Source organism: Oncorhynchus tshawytscha, linkage group LG25 (genome assembly GCF_018296145.1).
Source record: "Oncorhynchus tshawytscha isolate Ot180627B linkage group LG25, Otsh_v2.0, whole genome shotgun sequence".
Classification (NCBI taxonomy): Eukaryota; Metazoa; Chordata; class Actinopteri; order Salmoniformes; family Salmonidae; genus Oncorhynchus; species Oncorhynchus tshawytscha.
The window spans coordinates 4,773,187-4,793,724 of NC_056453.1; the positions used below are offsets into that span (position 1 = coordinate 4,773,187).

At 45.0% G+C, this 20,538-nt stretch overlaps 1 protein-coding gene across 1 annotated transcript in view; it reads right to left on the minus strand.

The window, feature by feature from the left end:
- LOC112224085 (potassium voltage-gated channel subfamily C member 1-like) overlaps positions 1-17,970 on the minus strand; it is a gene marked incomplete at its 5' end in the record, with an annotated part of 46,353 nt that extends 28,383 nt beyond the window's left edge. Inside the window, one exon of the mRNA XM_024387383.2 lies at positions 17,374-17,970. Within this exon, the coding sequence (XP_024243151.1) occupies positions 17,374-17,970 (597 nt within the window). The remainder of the gene's footprint in view (positions 1-17,373) is intronic.
- Between the last annotated feature and the right edge of the window lie 2,568 nt (positions 17,971-20,538).

The window sequence follows — 20,538 nt, forward strand, 5'->3', positions numbered from 1 at the left end:
TTAAAAAACACCTTATGGAACAGTGGGGACTGTGAAGCAACACAAACATTGGCACAGACACATGCACACACACGCACACACACACACACACAGTAGACTGTAGATATGTGGTAGTGGTGGAGTAGGGGCTTGAGGGCACACAGTGTGTTGTGAAATCTGTGAATGTATTGTAATGTTTTTAAAATGGTATAACTGCCTTAATTTTGTCAGACCCCAGGAAGAGTAGCTGCTGCTTTGGCAGATACAAATACAAAACTAATAGCGGGTGAATAGCATGCTATTCTCAGGCTTCATTTCAAGGTCAGAAAATGCGTAGATAGAAAGGTGCATAAAAAGGGAATATCGTTCTTAACTTGGGTCGGAATCACGGCCTCCAAGTGTGTATCTGTGTAGGCCTAGGTGTGTACGTGTACAGTGTGTGTGTGTGTGAACAGTATGTGTGAGCGTGCTGTCGCACATGTGTGTCTAGTAGAAAGAAGATAAACATCCTGGTAGCTACATGAACACTGCATTAAGGCAACCATGAAGGATGGACAGAGGTAGGAGAGATGATGGGAGAGTAGAAGAGAAGGAAAAGAGGAGGAGTGGAAGATAAAAGGTGAAACAGCACTCTGTCACTTCATACTTTTACCTCCAGAGGCATTCTCTCTGTCCCCCCCCAACCCACACAGGAAACCGTAGATCATAGTATGCCAATTCACTGCGCTTTCTCAATGTCCGTCCATAGATTGCTTTGTGAGTGCCGTATGGACTTTCTGTTCTGTCCAGAACCCCGCCCATCCCTTTTTATACTGTCGTTCTGCCCCTGAACAAGACAGTTAACCCGCTGTTCCTAGGCCATCATTGAAAATAAGAATTTGTTCTTAACTGACTTGCCTAGTTAAATAAAGGTAAATAAAATAGAATCTATGAGAAAGTGCAGTGAATTAGCATACTATGCTCTACGGTTCCCTGTGGGAATAACGCGGGTAATATACATTGCAGGAATGTAGTCCAATGACCTTCAAGCCTCAGTATTACCAGGACCTGCCTGTGTCACCATGACAACCACTGCATGAGCTAGACCCTCTCTTCTTTCAGCACCACGGACAGGATTTATTAGCCAAATACTGCTCCTCCACTGCCTAACACTGCTGGGTTTTAGGAACCGAGACTCTGCCAACACTGTAAAACCAAGTGTTTAGGATCTGAACACATAACAGTCCGGTTTTGTCTCACCAGGGGTGATGGTCAGATTCGCATTTATCATCGAAGGAATGAGCATTACACCAAGACCTGTGGTCTGAAGCGGGATCAATTTGGAGGTGGATGGTCCGTCATGGTCTGGGGCGATGTGTCACAGCATCATCGGACTGAGCTTGTTGTCATTGCAGGCAATCTCAACGCTGTGCGTTACAGGGAAGACATCCTCCTTCCTCATGTGGTAACCTTCCTGCAGGCTCATCCTGACATGACCCTCCAGCATGACAATGCCATGATTGATGATGTAAATGATTTCCTGCAAGACAGGAATGTCAGTGTTCTGCCATGGCCAGCGAATAGCCCGGATCTCAATCTCATTGAGCAGGTCTGGGACCTGTTGGATCGAAGGGAATGGCCCTCCATTCCCCCCAGAAATGTCTGGGAACTTGCAGGTGCCTTAGTGGAAGGGTGGGGTAACAACTCACAGAAAGAACTGGCACATCTGGTGCAGTCCATGAGGAGGAGATGCACTGCAGTACTTAATGCAGCTGGTGGCCACACCAGATACTGACTGTTACTTTTGATTTTGACCCCCTCCTTTGTTCAGGGACACATTATTCCATTACTATTCCACATTATTCCAACTTGTGAGGTCTCAGTTGTTGAATCTTATGTTCAAACATATATTTACACATGTTAAATTTGCTGAAAATAAACGTAGTTGACAGTGAGAGGACGTTTCTTTTTTTGCTGAGTTTAGATACTGTATTATTAGTGTGCACTTTTCTCAATACCACAATGAAAGCAAACTTTCAAGCGCGTTTATACATTTGAATAGTAAGACAGCAAGAATGATGAAGTACCACAGCTCCACAATACGAAGACACGGGAAACCATAGCAATGGAGACACCAGATTTGGCTACGTTCCAATGTCCGTACTAGCCACCTACGACTTAGAATGCATGCCCAATACATGCATTAACTGGAAGGCTCACATTTGTTGTGTTGGTAAAACACTGTAGTAAGCAGAAAAACAGTTCCCATTGGGTTTCATTCAAGTGGTAGACAGGGACCCCTCTGCCGCCAGCCACTCCTCTGCTGCCAGTCACACCCCCACCACCCCTGCCTCTTACCTTGGTGGTAAGGGCGATCTGGTGACAGCTACCTGGGGGAAAATGAGGGAAAACGCAGGGCAAAGCAGCACCAGATATACTGAATATACTGGAGGAAGTGTGGAGGAAGGAGCACTGGCAAGGTCAGCACCCCAGGTAGACTAGACCGAAGAGGGGGAGAGGAAGAAGACCCAGCAGTGGAGCGAGACTGAGACTGGAAACTCAGGCAGGGGTCACTCAACGTGGGGTGTGATTGAGATGCGTGTGTGTGTGTGAGTGGCGACTTGCATACGCACGTGAGTTTGTGTGTTTCAAAATATTGTGTTTGGGCTTAAGAATACGTGTGTGTGTGTTACATGTGTGTGTGTATTTACACAAGTGTGTGAGTGTGTAACCTACACGTGTGTGTGCACGTGTACTGTATATGTACTGTACACTGGAGACACACACCAAGGACATGAGTAGAGAGAAGTAGACTGGATGGTAGCCACAGGATGTTACTAATAAACCAGTCCTCTCACATGCTAGTCTCTACTATGTTGTTAAATGACACACACACAAATCGTACTCAATGATTAACACGTCACATGTCCATTTCATTTTTTACTGTGGAGTCCAACATAGCAAGCAAATGAGTTTTGGAGCGTACTATGTGTAGTTTGTCCTTATGACACAGCCCCCCTTGCCCTCTTCATCCCTTCATCCTCCACCTCTCTTCTCCCAACCCACCTCGTCTCTCCCCTGTAGCCCTTTTCCTGCATCCGATGATCTAAAGCCCCATCTTCGGCCTCATGTGGAATGTTATTCATATTTTTCACTATTTCATCATTAACAAAGTTTTTTTTATGATGAAAACTCTATATCTGACATGGTACAGGTGTCTTTTTTTAAAGCTCATAATGTGTGTGAGGTGTATACTTTTGTTTCAAAGTAGATTTGTTTAAGACTACCAAGAATCATTCTGTATGACCCTGATTAGCCCATTGTGTTAAAAAGGTGGTCGATCTGAGACTATACAATTGAAATCCTTCCTGGGACATTTTAATAACCCTTCAATATGACACAATATGACATTTTTTGTTTGCTTGCTCTTTCCTCTACAGCGACTTACGTGTTGGAACCATCGTGAGCTAGCAGATGGTCACACAGGAATTGTTCTAGTGTCGCACCCTCCCCACTAATGTAATTTTCCATTGGAATGAGCAGGGCTCCAGCTTGACTCTTGTAGTGCCACAGAGAGCTACAGTACAGCGGAACTGAACGTCAAGCATAGTCAAACCATGCATACTCACTCATAAACCTTATACCAGTCCAGATGTACAGATGTACTGAATCTGGGTCTTACCTTCATACCTGATATTACAAACTGGCCATGACTGACCCAGCAGACCAGCAGCACAAGGCCATGTCCTCCCAAGGAGCCTACATAGGTAGGCATGAGGAATTGCTTCGTGAGCTGATGGAGGGGGTCCAAACGTTGGCTGAGCGCCATGACCGGGTGTTGGACATGCTGCTGGTGTCACGTCCTGACCTTAGTTCCTTTTTTATGTCTCTATTTTGGTTTGGTCAGGGCGTGAGTTGGGGTGGGCATTCTATGTTTTTCATTCTATGTTTTGTTCTGTGTGTTGTTTTTCTATCTGTTTGGCCTGGTATGGGTCCCAATCAGAGGCAGCTGTCAATCGTTGTCTCTGATTGAGAACCATACTTAGGTAGCCTGTTCCCACCTGTGTTTGTGGGTAGATGTTTTCTGTTTTTGTATTCTGTACCAGACAGAACTGTTTCATTCATTCTCTTTTGTTCTTTATCCATTCAGTGTTCAATTCATAATAAAAGATGAACACGTACGACGCTGCACCTTGGTCCTCACCTTCTTCAACCCACGACAGCCGTTACAGCTGGAGCAATTCCGTGGGTCGTCTGGGGGGCAGCCTGCCATGCCCCTCAGCACCTCGGCGGTTAGCAGCGCCGCACCACCAGCCATTCCACCTTCCCGGGAGCCCCGGTTACCTCCTCCGGAACGCTTTAATGGAGAGCCGAGAAACTGTGGCATGTTTTTAGCTCAGTGTGCCCTCATTTTCGAACTTCAGCCTCCTTCCCCTCGGATCGCTCCAAAATAGCCTACCTCATCACGCTGATGTCTGGAAGGGCTCTCACCTGGGCTACCGCCATATGGGAACAGCAGCTGGCCATATGCGTGAGCCTGGAGGGGTTTGTGGGAGAGGTGAGGAAGGTCTTTGATGCTCCGTTCTCCGGGAGAGAAGCTGCCCGGAAGCTAATCCAGCTCCAACAGGACGCCCGCACTGTAGCCAGCTATGCGTTGGATTTCCATGCATTGGCAGCCGAGAGTGCGTGGAACCCAGAAGCACTGTTTGACATGTTCCTGCACGGCGTCTCAGAGAAGGTTAAGGACGAGCTTGCGGCTTGGGAGTTACCCGCAGATTTTGACTCCCTCATCACTTTGACCATCCACATCGATGGCCGATTGTGGTAACGATGGATGGAGAGGAAATTCGATTTCACTCATACGTCCAGGGATTCCATCTCGCCTCCGAGTCACCCCGAAGTCCCTGAAGGTCCCGTGGCCGAGAGCACCAGAGATTTCCCGACCTTCCTCGAGAGTCACCGAGGAGGGCCGAAGCACTGTTTCCCAAGCCCATGCTACTAGGCAGGGCTGGGCTGTCGCCAGCGGAACAGCCACACCGGATCAGCACATTTCTGCATTTGGATTTCCCAAATGCAGGCACCGAAAAGGGAAGTTGGCTAATCATTAGTCATGCCCTTCCCATGACTCCTCTCATGACACGCCGTGTACCTTAAGAAACTTGCTTGGTACTGAGAGTGTCTCCTAAATGAACAACCCTATTCCAGGGCAGCAAAACATTTCCTGTGGAGTCATGGCTATGCATCTTAAAGCATCTTAAGGCTAAGTTCATCGCCACAAAATTTGTAGGAGCATCTTTAAATCTCCAACTGTTTCCCAAAACCATCGTTATTTACTTTGCACTTGAAACTCTCGTAATCTAATGCCTGCCACAGACCACTCGTAGAACAACCACGTGGGTCGTTAGATGCTTTTTTGCTGTTCCGCGTCACTTTTTACAGAATATTTCCACTAAACATAGAATCACATGGTTTATCCATCTCTCTGTGACCGCCAATAACTTCAGAACGAAGTTCACTACAAATGCAAAGTTGGCAATGCCTTTGCAATTGATACAAACAAGTGACGTTTAAAAATATGCTTCAAATGAAAACCGAGATGGCTAAAATATTAACAGTAGGCTGTAGGTGTTTCCCATCACATTGAAATACATTTCATGAGTTGCTACTTGTAAGCTACTATCTGTAATTTGTCTCAACATATTTCATGATGTGAAGCCTTACATCGTGCAATGATCTGCCAAATCTGTGATTTAGTGGATTTAGCATTATAAAAAAGCCTCAATATTTGTTTTTAACCTTCATTTAACTAAGCAAGTCAGTTAAGAACAAATTCTTATTTTCAGTGATGGCCTAGGAATAGTGTGTTAACTGCCTTGTTCAGGGGCAGATTGACAGATTTTCACCTTGTCAGCTCGGGGATTCGATCTTGCAACCTTTCGGTTACTAGTTCAACGCTCTAACCATATTGTTGCCCACTATTTGCAGCAGTAGGTGGTAATATCTCTCTAGGAGCTGATTGTCATCAATATTGTGAAAAAATTCAAATGTTAAGTAAAGATTTGATTGGAAAAAGCTGATCCAAGAGCAGCACTCCCTTTCTTTCGATCCTATCAGTATCGACATATGCCCCAACGATGCACTTAGTGACAATTCTCTGTGTGGTGTTTTGGGAAATGCATGTTACATCTTTGGCCATTGTAGGAAAGATACATTGTTAAAACACTCGTAAGCCTAAGTTCCATTGCTATCGGGAAACCGGACCCAGATCATATTCTGACACTTGTTCGTGAAACCCGAAAAGTGTGAGTTTCACGTTCCTCAGATCTCCTTCCTGGGGTACATCGTGTCTCAGGGCTGTGAAATGATGGAGTCCCAGAAGGTAGGAGCAGTGGTCAACTGGCCACGACCCAGCACGGTCAAGCAAGTTTTTTGGGTTTTGCTAATTTTTCCTGGAGATTTGTGAGAAACTTTAGTGCTGTGGCAGCGCCATTGACAATGCTCACCAAGGTCTCGTCTGGGCATGTATATTGGACCCCTGCTCATTCTCGTTCATGCGGATCCTTCTCTTCCCTTCATGGTAGAGGTAGAAGCCTCTGAAGTTGGCGCGGGGGCGGTTCTGTCAAAGCGCTCGGCGAAAGACCAAAAGCTTAGTCTCTGTGCCTTCTTCTCCAGGTGTCTCACTCCAGCGGAGAGGAACTATGATGTTGGCAATCGAGAGCTTCTTGCGGTCAAACTGGCTTTGAAGGAGTGGGGGCACTGGTTGGAGGGCTCAGAACATTCCTTTACGGTTTGGACTGACCACAAGAACCTGGCCTACATCAAGGAGGCTAAACACCTCAATCCCCAACAGGCTCGTTGGGCTCTCATCTTCACTAAATTCAGATTCACGTTATCTTACCGTCCGGGGTCTAAGAACGTGAAGCCGGATGCCCTTTCTCGCCAGTTCCCCAGCTCCAGTGAGGATCGGCTGCTTGAAGCCATCACCCCCAGGATGCTCATCCTCATGCCGGTGTCCTGGGGTATAGAGAATGTAATTGAGTGACGTGCAAGGTAGGGAGGCAGTTCCAGACGGCTGTCCACTTAACAGACTTTTTGTTCCTCTTGGGGCCCGGTCCTCTTGGGGCCCGGTCCAACTTCAGTGGGCTCACTCGTTGCATCTCACCTAGAGTTTTTGAGAAGAAGGTTTTGGTGGCCCTCGGCGGAGGCGAACACTCAAACCTTTGTGGCTGCCTGTCCGACATGCGCCCGGAACAAGACTCCTCGTCAGCAGCTTCTGGGGCTTCTTCATCTGCTGCCAACACCTTCTCGACCCTGGTCCCATCTCTCTATGGATTTCATCACGGGCCTTCCATTCCTAGAGGGACACACGGTCATTCTGGTCATTGTGGACCGCTTTTCCATGGTGGCACATTTCATTCATTTTATGCTCAGCTAGTCATTCAGCATGTTTTCCGCCTTCACAGACTTCCTCCGGACATAGTCTCTGACCTGTGCTCCCAATTTGCCTCCAGAAGTTGGAGGGCATTCTGTACTATTCTGGGGTCATCAGCCAGTCTGTCCTCGAGTTATCACCCTCAGTCCAACGGTCAAACTGAGCGGGTGAACCAGGATCTGGAGACCACCTTACGGTGCTGTGTGTCCGCCAACCCCGCCACTTGGAGCCAGCACATTCCCTGGTTGGAGTATGCACACAACACTCTCTAGTGTTCCTCCACTGGCCTGTCACCATTCCAGGTGTTGTACGGTTACCAGCCCCCCCAACCCCAGATCTGTTTCCAGATCAGGAGATTGAAGTGACGGTTCCGTCCGCTCAACACCTCATCTCTCGTTGCTGCCGGACCTGGAAGAGGGCTCGGTCAGCGCTCTTGAGGTCCTCAGCTCATGTTCTATGACAGCCCAACCATCATCACCGCCGAGTCCCCTCCTGCATCCAGGTCAGATGGCCTGGTTGTCTATTAGGGATCTGCCTCTACGCGTGGAATCTAGGAAGTTGTCTCCCCAGTACGTTGGGTCATTCAAGGTTCTACGATGCATCAATCCAGTGGCCTATTGCCTTTGCCTCCCCCGGTCCATGAGGGTTCATCCCACCTTCCACATCTCCAGACTCAGTCCTCTGGTTCCGGCCACTCGGCCTCCACCTCGCATGATAGCGGGACAGCCAGCCTGCACGATATGATGCATCCTCTCCAGTCGTCAGTTCTGGCGAGGGTCTCAGTATCTCGTGGACTGGGAGGGTTACAGGCCCGAGGAACGTTCCTGGGTTCCGGCCCGGGACATTTTGTACCCCGGGACTTCCGTCGACGTTCAGCTGGTGAAACGTCGGGATCCATTCCTTGAAGGGTGTGGGTCCTGTCACAGGTCAGGTTTTCTCCCTTTAGTGTGCTACCTGAGGTTACCACTGGAGAGCAACCTTGGGCTACATCTAGTATCCAGGTGACCCTGATTGGGGTTATTGGGATCACCTGCTGGATGACTATTTAGGTTCCTCTGTGGACTGGGCCAGGTGCTCAGGTCTCATGTTTAGTTCAGTGTTATTGTGTGCCCTTGCGTTGTTGTTTTGCTATGAAGTCCTTATTTAAATATTCTGGATGTACCCTTACCTCTGCCTGCTGTGTTTTTTTGCACCTGGGTCCGAGTTCGTACTAGCACTAATGTCACAATTATGATCTTGAGTGAGTGGTTCCCTTCTAATGAAAGAAACCCTGGCTCTGGAGTCCCTTGATGATGTTGATGGTGATGTCATGGAAATCAGAGCAGGGGTCCTTGGGGATCTCCTCCAATCACAGTGCAGTGAGGAGAGGAGAAGAGTGAGATCACACCATGATTGGCTGGGAGGCTCACCATGATTCGCTAACTCTCAAACAATCCCCAGTCACCTTCAGCACGTGTCGCAACAAACCCAGACTGCACGGAGTAGGAGGTGGAGTTGCTTCAGGGCAGAAATATGGTATGAAAAAAACTCATAAGACTATGCAAAATAGGAACTGACCCAGTAAAAAATAGAGAGCCCACAAGCAGTCTATGCTAAACGAGGACAGAAGGATGTTATTGTACATGCTGGGTGGAAGTACGAGTGCTTTCAGATTCTACGCCAATTTAGATATCTACACCAATTATATTTTATTTGAAAGCCTCCACTTCTGTCCCAAACATACCATTCGCTCATTCTCTCCTTTGAGAATTCAAGCTTCCAAGTCCCGAGGTCCCCGAAAATGAACGCAATGTCCCTCACTGAAATATGGCTAAGTCACCCAAACCCTTCCCCAAGCATTTTGTCCAATAAACCCTATTGACAGGCTACCTTTTAATTTTCTGGTCAGTGTTTTCTAGATACACCCTATTCTGGTGCTGCGCTGGGTCATACTTGTGTTTATGACAGCATTGTTGCGTTCTGACACTGAACACAGTGGAAAAGAACAGCAAACAATGAACCACGAGATCAGGGGGTCTGAACACTCAACTGATATGCAAACGCTGCCTCAACAACACATATAGCCAACACAGCCACATACAGTCATACTGTATGTGTGAGGCTTGAAAGAGGGAACAATGCGATAAGATTATATCAGAGCCATCATAGTTTGGGATTGGAGGGCACAATAGTTTTGAAAAAGGTATGGGTGAGGTTCAAAACAGGGTTAGGCTCAATTCGAATTGAAGACAGTCAATTCAGGAAGTAAACAAAAAAAAATACTATTCAATAATTTTACAAAGGGCACTTATTTTCAAAGAATACTCAATAAACTGAAAAGTAGAAGCTAATTATGAAAATTAGAAAAGTTCATTTTTTGTTGTATTTTACCCCTTTTTCTCCCATATTTCAATCTTGTCTCATCGCTGCAACTCCCCAATGGGCTTGGGAGGCAAAGTCATGCGTCCTCCGAAACATGACATGCCAAATCGCTCTTCTTTAACACCCGCCCGATCAACCCAGAAAACAGCTGCACCAATGTGTCAGAGAAAACACTGTTCAACTGACGACCGAAGTCAGCCTTCAGGTGCCACAAGAGTATGATGAGCCAAGTAAAGCCTCCCCAGCCAAAAACGCCCCACTAATCCGGACGACACTGGGCCAATTGTGCATTGCCCAATGGAACTCCCAGCCTCAGCCGGTTGTGACACAGCCTGGGATCGAACCCGGGTCTATATTGACACATCAAGCACTGAAATGCAGTTCCGTAGACCGCTGCACCACTACTTGTTTACAACAACAATAAATAATCAAGTCAAATCACTTCCTGAATTGACTGCCTTCAATTCTAAATGAGCCCAACCATGGTTCAAAATATATGATGTACATAATAAACAACAAATTAGATATACCAGTAGTTACTGACAAACATTCAACATTCTGAAATTGCATTTTTGTCCGCCAAGTCAACGGTGTGCATTAGGGCCATGCGGACGCCTCCGAGCGGTCAGGTAGGCTGTTTGGAGTGTTTATCCGACTGGATAAAAACAAACAAAAATAAATAACAATTATGTCCCCCCCACTTCTAAACCCAAGGTTGCGCCCCTGCTCATAAGTCATCGTTTATTTTTTAAATGGGCCTGGTTCAAGTAATTTCTTGAATAAGTGTAACCCAGAGGCATATATAGAGAGAGAGTTGGGCCTATGCAGTTTCTGCCGGAACGTTCCGAGAGCGCCACTTTCCCCTCCATAGTCGTTGCTAAGTGTCAATTGACACTTCCACGTTGTGCTGTTAATTTATGATAGTTCTCAAAAACCTATGAAGATGTTCAGTGAAAGCAGATATGGATTTTGTTGACACAACAACACAGTATAGATTTGGATACACATTATCCTGAATGCTAATCAATAAATAGTCTGTTAAATCCCCTATTCGGTTTTGCTTGTTTAAAGTGGTTCATTTCACAGGGAATTGTCGCAGGCGCTTTCATATTGTTACATCGCCAAAATGTTGAGAATAAAGGCATTAACATGACAGCCATTCTAAAACCTGGCCAAACATTCCATGACATACTATAGACTGACGAAGTGAATCCAAGTGAAAGCTATGATCCCTTATTGATGTAACTTGTTAAATCCACTTCAATCAGTGTAGATGAAGTGGAGGAGACAGGCTAAAGAAGGATTTTTAATCCTGAGATAATTAAGACATGGATTTTGTATTTGTGCCATTAAGAGCATGAATGGGCAAGGCCAAAGATGTTCAAGTCAGAAGTTTCATACACCTTAGCTAAATACATTTAAACTCAGCTTTTCACAATTCCTGACATTTAATCCAGGTAAACATTCCCTGTCTTAGGTCAGTTAGGATCATCACTTTATTTTAAGAATGTGAAATGTCAGAATAATAGTGATTTATTTCAGCTTTTTCTTTCTTTCATCACATTCCCAGTTGGTCAGAAGTTTACATACACTCAATTAGTATTTGGTAGCATTGCCTTTAAATTGTTTAACTTGGCTCAAAGGTTTCAGGTAGCCTTCCACAAGCTTCCAACAATAAGTTGGGTGAATTTTGGCCCATTCCTCCTGACAGAGCTGGTGTAACTGAGTCAGGTTTGTAGGCCTCCTTGCTCGCACAAGCTAATTTCAGCTCAAATAAGCAAAGACAAATGACAGTCCATCATTAGTTTAAGACAAAAAGGTCAGTCAATCCGGAACATTTCAAGAACTTTGAAAGTTTCTTCAAGTGCAGTAGCATTAACCATCAAACACTATGATGAAACTGGCTCTCATGACGACCGCCACAGGAAAGGAAGACCCAGAGTTACCTCTGCTGCAGAGGATAAGTTCATTACCAGCCTCAGAAATCGACAATTAACTGCAACTCAGATTGCAGCCCAAAGAAATGACACATCTCAACATCAACTGTTCAGAGGAGAATGAGTGAATCACTCCTTCATGGTCAAATTGCTGCAAAGAAACAACTACTAAAGGACACTTACAACAAGAAGAGACTTGCTTGGGCCAAGAAACACGAGCAATGGTGGAAATCTGTCCTTTGGTCTGATAAGTCCAAATGGGAGGTGTTTGTTCCAACCGCCGTGTCTTTGTGAGACGCAGAGTAGGTGAACAGATGATCTCCTCGTGTGGTTTCCACCGTGAATCATGGAGGAGGAGGTGTGATGATGTGGGGGTGCTTTGCTGGTGATGTGATTTATTTAGAATTCAAGACACACTTAACCAGCATGGCTACCACAGCATTCTGCAGCGATACGCCATCCCATCTGGTTTGCACTTAGTAGGACTATCATTTGTTTTTAATAGGACAATGACCCAACACAGCTGTGTAGGGGCTATTCTACCAAGAAGGAGAGTGATGGAGTGCTGCATCAGATGGCCTGGCCTCCACAATCACCCAAACTCACCCTAATGTCACACCCTGATCTGTTACACCGGTCCTTGTGCTTGTCTCCACCCCCCTCCAGGTGTCGCCCATCTTCCCCACTTATCACCATGTGTGTTTTCTGTCTGTCTGTCTGTGCCAGTTCCTCTTGTTTGTTCAAGCCCAACAGCATTTTGTCTCTTCTCCTGCTTTTTCAAGTCTCTCTTTTCTCACCCTCTTGGTTTTGACCCCTGCCTGTCCTGACTCCGAGCCCGCCTGCCTACTCTGCCTGCCACTGACCCTGAGCCTTTCTGCTGTCCTGCACCTTGGCCCCCAAAATAGGGCTACTTAATGTTAGATCCCTTACTTCAAAGGCAATTTTAGTCAATGAACTAATCACTGATCATAATCTTAATGTGTGGCCTGACTGAAACTTGGCTTAAGCCTAACGAATTTACTTTGTTAAATGAGGCCTCACCTCCTGGCTACACTAGTGACCATATCCCCCGTGCATTTAGCAAAGGCGGAGGTGTTGCTAACATTTACGATAGCAAATTTCAATTTACAACAACAAAAAAAGAGGTTTTCGTCTTTTGAGCTTCTAGTCATGAAATCTATGCAGCCTACTCAATCACTTTTTATAGCTACTGTTTACAGGCCTCCTGGGCCATATACAACATTCCTCATTGAGTTCCCTGAATTCCTATCGGACCTTGTAGTCATAGCAGATAATATTCTAATCTTTGGTGACTTTAATATTCACATGGAAAAGTCTACAGACCCACTCCAAAAGGCTTTCGGAGCCATCATCGACTCAGTGGGTTTTGTCCAACATGTCTCTAGACCGACTCACTGTCACAGTCATACTCTGGACCTAGTTTTATCCCATGGAATAAATGTTGTGGATCTTAATGTTTTTCCTCATAATCCTGGACTATCAGACCACCATTTTATTACGTTTGCAATTGCAACAAATAATCTGCTCAGACCCCCACCAAGGAGCATCAAAAGTCGTGCTATAAATTAACAGACAACACAAAGATTCCTTGATGTCCTTCCAGACTCCTTCTGTCTACACAAGGACGCCAGAGGACAAAAATCAGTTAACCACCTAACTGAGGAACTCAGTTAAACCTTGCGCAATACCCTAGATGCAGTTGCACCCCTAAAAACTAAAAACATATCTCATAAGAAACTAGCTCCCTGGTATACAGAAAATACCCGAGCTCTGAAGCAAGCTTCCAGAAAATTGGAATGGAAATGGCGCCACACCGAACTGAAAGTCTTCCGACTAGCTTGGAAAGACAGTACCGTGCAGTATCGAAGAGCCCTCACTGCTGCTCCACCAAACTGGAAGTCTTCCGACTAGCTTGGAAAGACAGTACCGTGCAGTACCGAAGAGGCCTTACTGCTGCTCCACCAAACTGGAAGTCTTCCGACTAGCTTGGAAAGACAGTACCGTGCAGTATCGAAGAGCCCTCACTGCTGCTTGATCATCCTGTTTTTCCAACTTAATTGAGGAAAATAAGAACAATCCGAAATTCCTTTTTGATACTGTCACAAAGCTAACTAAAAAGCAGCATTCCCCAAGAGAGGATGGCTTTCACTTCAGCAGGAATAAATTCATGAACTTCTTTGAGGAAAAGATCATGATTATTAGAAAGCAAATTACTGACTCCTCTTTAAATTTGCGTATTCCTTCAAAGCTCAGTTGTCCTGAGTCTGCACAGCTCTGCCAGGACCTAGGATCAAGAGAGACACTCAAGTGTTTTAGTACTATATCTCTTGACACAATGATGAAAATAATCATGGCCTCTAAACCTTCAAGCTGCATACTGGACCCTATTCCAACTAAACTACTGAAAGAGCTGCTTCCTGTGCTTGGCCCTCCTATGTTGAACATAATAAACGGCTCTCTATCCACCGGATGTGTACCAAACTCACTAAAAGTGGCAGTAATAAAGCCTCTCTTGAAAAAGCCAAACCTTGACCCAGAAAATATAAAAACTATCGGCCTATAACGAATCTTCCATTCATCTCAAAAATGTTAGAAAAGGCTGTTGCGCAGAAACTCACTGTCTTCCTGAAGACAAACAATGTCTACGAAATTCTTCAGTCTGGTTTTAGACCCCATCATAGCACTGAGACTGCACTTGTGAAGTTGGTAAAATTACCTTTTAATGGCATCAGACCGAGGCTCTGCATCTGTCCTCGTGCTCCTAGACCTTAGTGCTGCTTTTGATACCATCAATCACCACATTCTTTTGGAGAGATTGGAAACCCAAATTGGTCTACACGGACAAGTTCTGGCCTGGTTTAGATCTTATCTGTCGGAAAGATATCAGTTTGTCTCTGTGAATGGTTTGTCCTCTGACAAATCAACTGTAAATTTCTGTGTTCCTCAAGGTTCCGTTTTAGGACCACTATTGCTTTCACAATATATTTTACCTCTTGGGGATGTCATTTGAAAACATAATGTTAACTTTCACTGCTATGCGGATGACACACAGCTGTACATTTCAATGAAACATGGTGAAGCCCCAAAATTTCCCTCACTAGAAGCATGTGTTTCAGATATAAGGAAGTGGATGGCTGCAAACTTTCTGCTTTTAAACTCGGACAAAACAGAGATGCTTGTTCTAGGTCCCAAGAAACAAAGAGATCTTCTGTTGAATCTGACAATTAATCATAATGGTTGTACAGTCGTCTCAAATACAACTGTGAAGGACCTCGGCGTTACTCTGGACCCTGATCTCTCTTTTGAAGAACATATCAAGACTGTTTCAAGGACAGCTTTTTTCCATCTACGTAACATTGCAAAAATCAGAAACTTTCTGTCCAACAATGATGCAGAAAAATTAATCCATGCTTTTGTCACTTCTAGGTTAGACTACTGCAATGCTCTACTTTCCAGCTACCCGGATAAAGCACTAAATAAACTTCAGTTAGTGCTAAATACGGCTTCTAGAATCCTGACTAGAACCATATTACTCCAGTGCTAGCCTCCCTACACTGGCTTCCTGTCAAGGCAAGGGCTGATTTCAAGGTTTTACTGGTAACCTACAAAGCATTACATGGGCTTGCTCCTACCTATCTCTCTGATTTGGTCCTGCCATACATACCTACACGTACGCTATGGTCACAAGACGCAGGCCTCCTAATTGTCCCTAGAATTTCTAAGCAAACAGCTGGAGGCAGGTCTTTCTCCTATAGAGCTCCATTTTTATGGAATGGTCTGCCTACCCATGTGAGAGACACAAACTCGGTCTCAACCTTTAAGTCTTTACTGAAGACTCATCTCTTCAGTGGGTCATATGATTGAGTGTAGTCTGGCCCAGGAGTGTGAAGGTGAACGGAAAGGCTCTGGAGCAACGAACCACCCTTGCTGTCTCTGCCTGGCTGGTTCCCCTCTTTCCACTGGGATTCTCTGCCTCTAACCCTATTACAGGGGCTGAGTCACTGGCTTACTAGGGCTCTTTCATACTGTCCCTAGGAGGGGTGCGTCACTTGAGTGGGTTGAGTCACTGATGTGATCTTCCTGTCTGGGTTGGCGCCCCCCCCTTGGGTTGTGCCGTGGCGGAGATCTTTGTGGGCTATACTCGGCCTTGTCTCAGGATGGTAAGTTGGTGGTTGAAGCTATCCCTCTAGTGGTGTGGGGGCTGTGCTTTGGCAAAGTGGGTGGGGTTATATCCTTCCTGTTTGGCCCTGTCCGGGGGTGTCATCGGTTGGGGCCACAGTGTCTCCTGACCCCTCCTGTCTCAGTCTCCAGTATTTATGCTGCAGTAGTTTATGTATCGGGGGGCTAGGGTCAGTTTGTTATATCTGGAGTACTTCTCCTGTCCTATCCGGTGTCCTGTGTGAATTTAAGTATGCTCTCTCTAATTCTCTCTTTCTTTCTCTCTCTCGGAGGACCTGAGCCCTAGGACCATGCCTCAGGACTACTTGACATGATGACTCCTTTCTGTCCCCAGTCCACCTGGCCGTGCTGCTATTCCAGTTTCAACTGTTCTGCCTGTGATTATTATTATTTGACCATGCTGGTCATTTATGAACATTTGAACAACTAGGCCATGTTCTGTTATAATCTCCACCCGGCACAGCAAGAAGAGGACTGGCCAACCCACATAGCCTGGTTCCTCTCTAGGTTTCTTCCTGGGTTGTGGCCTTTCTAGGGAGTTTTTCCTAGCCACTGTGCTTCTACACCTGCATTGCTTGCTGTTTGGGGTTTTAGGCTGGGTTTCTGTACAGCACTTTGAGATATCAGCTGATGTACGAAGGGCTATACAAATCAATTTGATTTGATTTGAATAAATAACATGAAATAAAGCGTACCTAGGCGCATCATAAAACAGGCTAATGGAGAATGTTGGGTAGGTTAGGTCGTACCTAGGCGCATCATTAAACAGGCTAATGGAGAATGTTGGGTAGTTTAGGTCGTACCTAGGCGCATCATAAAACAGGCTAATGAAGAATGTTGGGTAGGTTAAGTCGTACCTAGGTGCATCATTAAACAGGCTAATGGAGAATGTTGGGTAGGTTAGGTCATACCTAGGCGCATCATTAAACAGGATAATGGAGAATGTTGGGTAGGTTAGGTAGGATAAGGGAGTGAAACGGGAGTGAAACGGAGAAAACATTTAGCTTGGATGCAGGTATGGAACTTCTTGTAGCAGGCTAAATTATGTAGCTAATATTAATATTAAATCATGAATTTAAAAAATGTGTGATTAATATCGATGGCAACTGTTTGATTAGGCAGCACCCTCATAGCGAAATAATATCAACACGTAGGCTAGCCGATAGTCTACAGTCTGAAATTAAAATAGCAGCCATATCATTTTTCCTTTGCTATCACAATGAATTACTCTGTATCCGTGAGTCTATATATTGCTACTTAACACAAGCAAACTGTCAAGGAAGTCATAGCCTACCTGCTCGATTATGATCGCTTGAATGAAAATCTAGAATTAATTATTCATAACAACTATGCATATAGGTTGATCATGGAAAGCTAATGTTATAAACTTTCAACAACCTATTGTAACTCAGATGTTAGTTGTCACAGTTGAAATGACAAATATGACATTTAAAGCAATCAATGAAGAAAAAAACAGTCACTCACCCGGGCATATTTTGAGGAATAGGGGTCTTCAAAAAGAGCCCACATTCTGGGCCGCCAGATTTCCCACCAAGTCTTTTTACTTCCGTCCTCATGCAAGCACAGTCTTTTCATGTCCCATTCATGTCCTGGTAGCGCTGGGTCATCCTCTGCCAACTCCGGTTCGGGATTCTCAAAGCTGTCCAACGCCTCCTCTGCGTCCCTGTGCTGGCGGTAATTCATCCAGCAACACGCCTCCACGTCCGTCTCATCGATGCCCCAGAATGCCAGCTCCTCTTCGAACAGCGGGCCGCACACATCTTTCGGACAGTGCAACTTCCCTGTGCGGTAATAGTTGAGGATGAATGAAAAGACGGATGGGTGGCGATCAAAGAAGAACTCGTCGTTTCTGTGGTCGTAATCGAAGTTGCTAAAGGCGTCTGACTCGGTAAGCCAAGATAAGCGGGTACCGGGCAACGTTTTTAGTGTGCTTCGATAGGTTTCATGCCGCATCCCCCCGCAGTTTATCACGATTTTCTCGCTTTCCGACGGAAAAGTCATGTCTGCAGTGTAACATGCTTTGTTGGACGAGTTGTTCACACTCTTGCACCCTTTGAAAGAGGAGAGGAGTGAGCGAGAGGAGGAGAGAAAACCGGGGAGCAGGAGGGAGGAGGAGTCTGCGGGGAGATAAAGGAATGTAATTGTATCTATGGATAAAATATGAACATTCACATTCCAATGAAGTTATAGTAATAGTCTACACTACAGTTATGCTATGATTCCTAATGTAAGGTGCATAGAGTGTAGTAAATGGCATTGCAGCAGTTGCATAAACTATATGATTTCAGTAGATTAAACAGGTTGGCTGTAAAGTTGGTTTAGAAAAGCAATATTCACCAGAAGACTGTAGAGGTGTAGGCCAAGTTCATATTAATTTACTAACATACAGTAATACATTTGTGAAATGTGGGGAATGTCACTTGATTTAACAACGATGATGGTTTAGTTAAAAATACATGTTGTGTTATGAATGTGCTATAAGCAAAATATCTTCCATGTAATATTACAGCACCCGGGTGTCATTCTCATTTGACTAGTTACACGTTGTGCCTCCTGCTGCTGTTACTGTAAGATGATGTGTACATGATACCAAAATTATTCAAATTTCTCCCAATTCATTGAAATAGTATCTCTAATTAGGCCACTATAAGACATCAACAGAGCCAACCCCCGCACCCTTCCTCTGCTATCTGCTTGCCTCGGTACCCAATAGGAGAGAGAGCGAGAAGAGAGAAAGAGAGAGAGAGAGTGGGGGAGTGTGTGTGTCACTGGGGAGAGGGACAGCATCTGAGGAATGAGAATGAGAGAGAGTGAAAGCGAGAGAGAAAGAGGTATAGCATAACAAATTGGGGATACAACTCGCTCCTTCACATCTCCTTTCGCTCGTCCCTAATGCTTTTCTAATGTAAGGTGGCGGAGCATTCGATGTGTGTGTATTTGTGTCTGCATGTGTGTATGTGTGTGTGTTTATTGCTTCCCATGAGTACAGTGCCCATACTAATGTTACATCACCACAATCAGTCTGCTACAGGCACCATGCTTCCCTCTATCCCTGTATCCCTCTACTCCAGTTACATTCAACTAAAGCACGGTTATGTCATGATGTTCCATAGCTTCTTCTGTATTTTATGTGTGCATGTGTGTGTGTGTGTGTGGGGGGTGTAAGAGAGAGAATGAGAGGCAGTCAGAGAGGTTGAGATGTAGGGAGAGAGAGAGAGGGATGAGAGGAGAGAGAATGAGAGGCAGGGAGAGAAGGAGAGAGAGGATGAAAGCCAGGCAGAGGGAGAGAGAGTGTGCTATAAAAGTTAATGAATTCCATGAATTCCACTGCAGTAAAAAGCTAGAGTTATGTGCTTTCTTTCCTTCTCCTCGCTAGATCAGCACAGCTCCATTGCTTCCAAAAAGGAGGCGATCTTCATTGCAAAGCCTCTACATGCTGTATACTAATCTCCTTTTCTTGCTCTCTCTCCCCACCTCGCTCACTCAATCTCATATCCCGCATAAGGGATTCACATTCCATTCAAGGGGAATCTGGACTTCAGTTTCCTCCTCCTCTCACACTCTTTCTTTTCTCAGTCCCTCTCTCATCCCATCTCTGCACTCCTCTTATCTTTTCCTCCTTTTTACTGCATTTTACTTGTGTGTTCTCTTTTTTCCCTCACTCTTATTTTCATATCCTTTTTCCCATTTTTTATAATTTCCCCTAATTTTGTATTTATTTCACAAAGTAAGCTTCTCTCACTTTGCTCTTTACTTTTTTGTCCCCTGTTCATTTTTGGGACTTTTTCTTACCCATTCACATTTAGCTTAATGCATTTTTTTTCTCTTCAACAACATTGTCAATTTTTTTACTTTTGTCTCATTGTTCTTTCTGTGCTTGTACTGTTGAGATATCAGATTTCAGCACCATGGACAGCAGCATTGCTTATCCATAGGTTGGGATAGTGTCTCTACTGCACCCAAACTCCTAGGGTGCAAAATAGAGAATCTTAAACTATCCGCATGGAATAGATAGATCAATTAATGTATTGTTGAGGGATCACATTTCAGAACCATGGACAGCAGATACTGCTGTTTTTTTTGCAATACATTGGAAAGGATAAAGGTTTTTGTTGAGTCGAGTGCACCCAAACTTCAAAATGGGAAACAAAGAATCTTGAACTACAGCGTATGTGAGTAGTCCAATGTATTGTTAAGGGATCACATTTCAGCATCATGGAAAGCAGACACTGCTGTTTACCTATGCATGGCACGGGATAGGGGCTCCAGTCAACTCTAGTGCACTCAAAGTCAAAGGGGGAAACAAACATTTTTAAACTATCTGCATAGATGGACCAATGATTTGTTGAGGGATAGGATTTCAGTACCATGGACAGTAGCGCTGCTGACATTTGCATGGGATGGGATAGAGACTCTATTGCACCTAAACCCCAAGGGGGAGTATGAATCTTGAGCTATATGCGTAGATCAATGTACAGTATTGTTGAGGGATCATATTTCAGCACCATGGACAGCGGCACTGTTTATGCATAGGATGAGATAATGGTTCTAGTTCTGGAACCCAATGAATCTTGAACTATCTTCATAGACCAATGTTTTTCTTTCAAACCCTATTTCTCAAAATGAGGA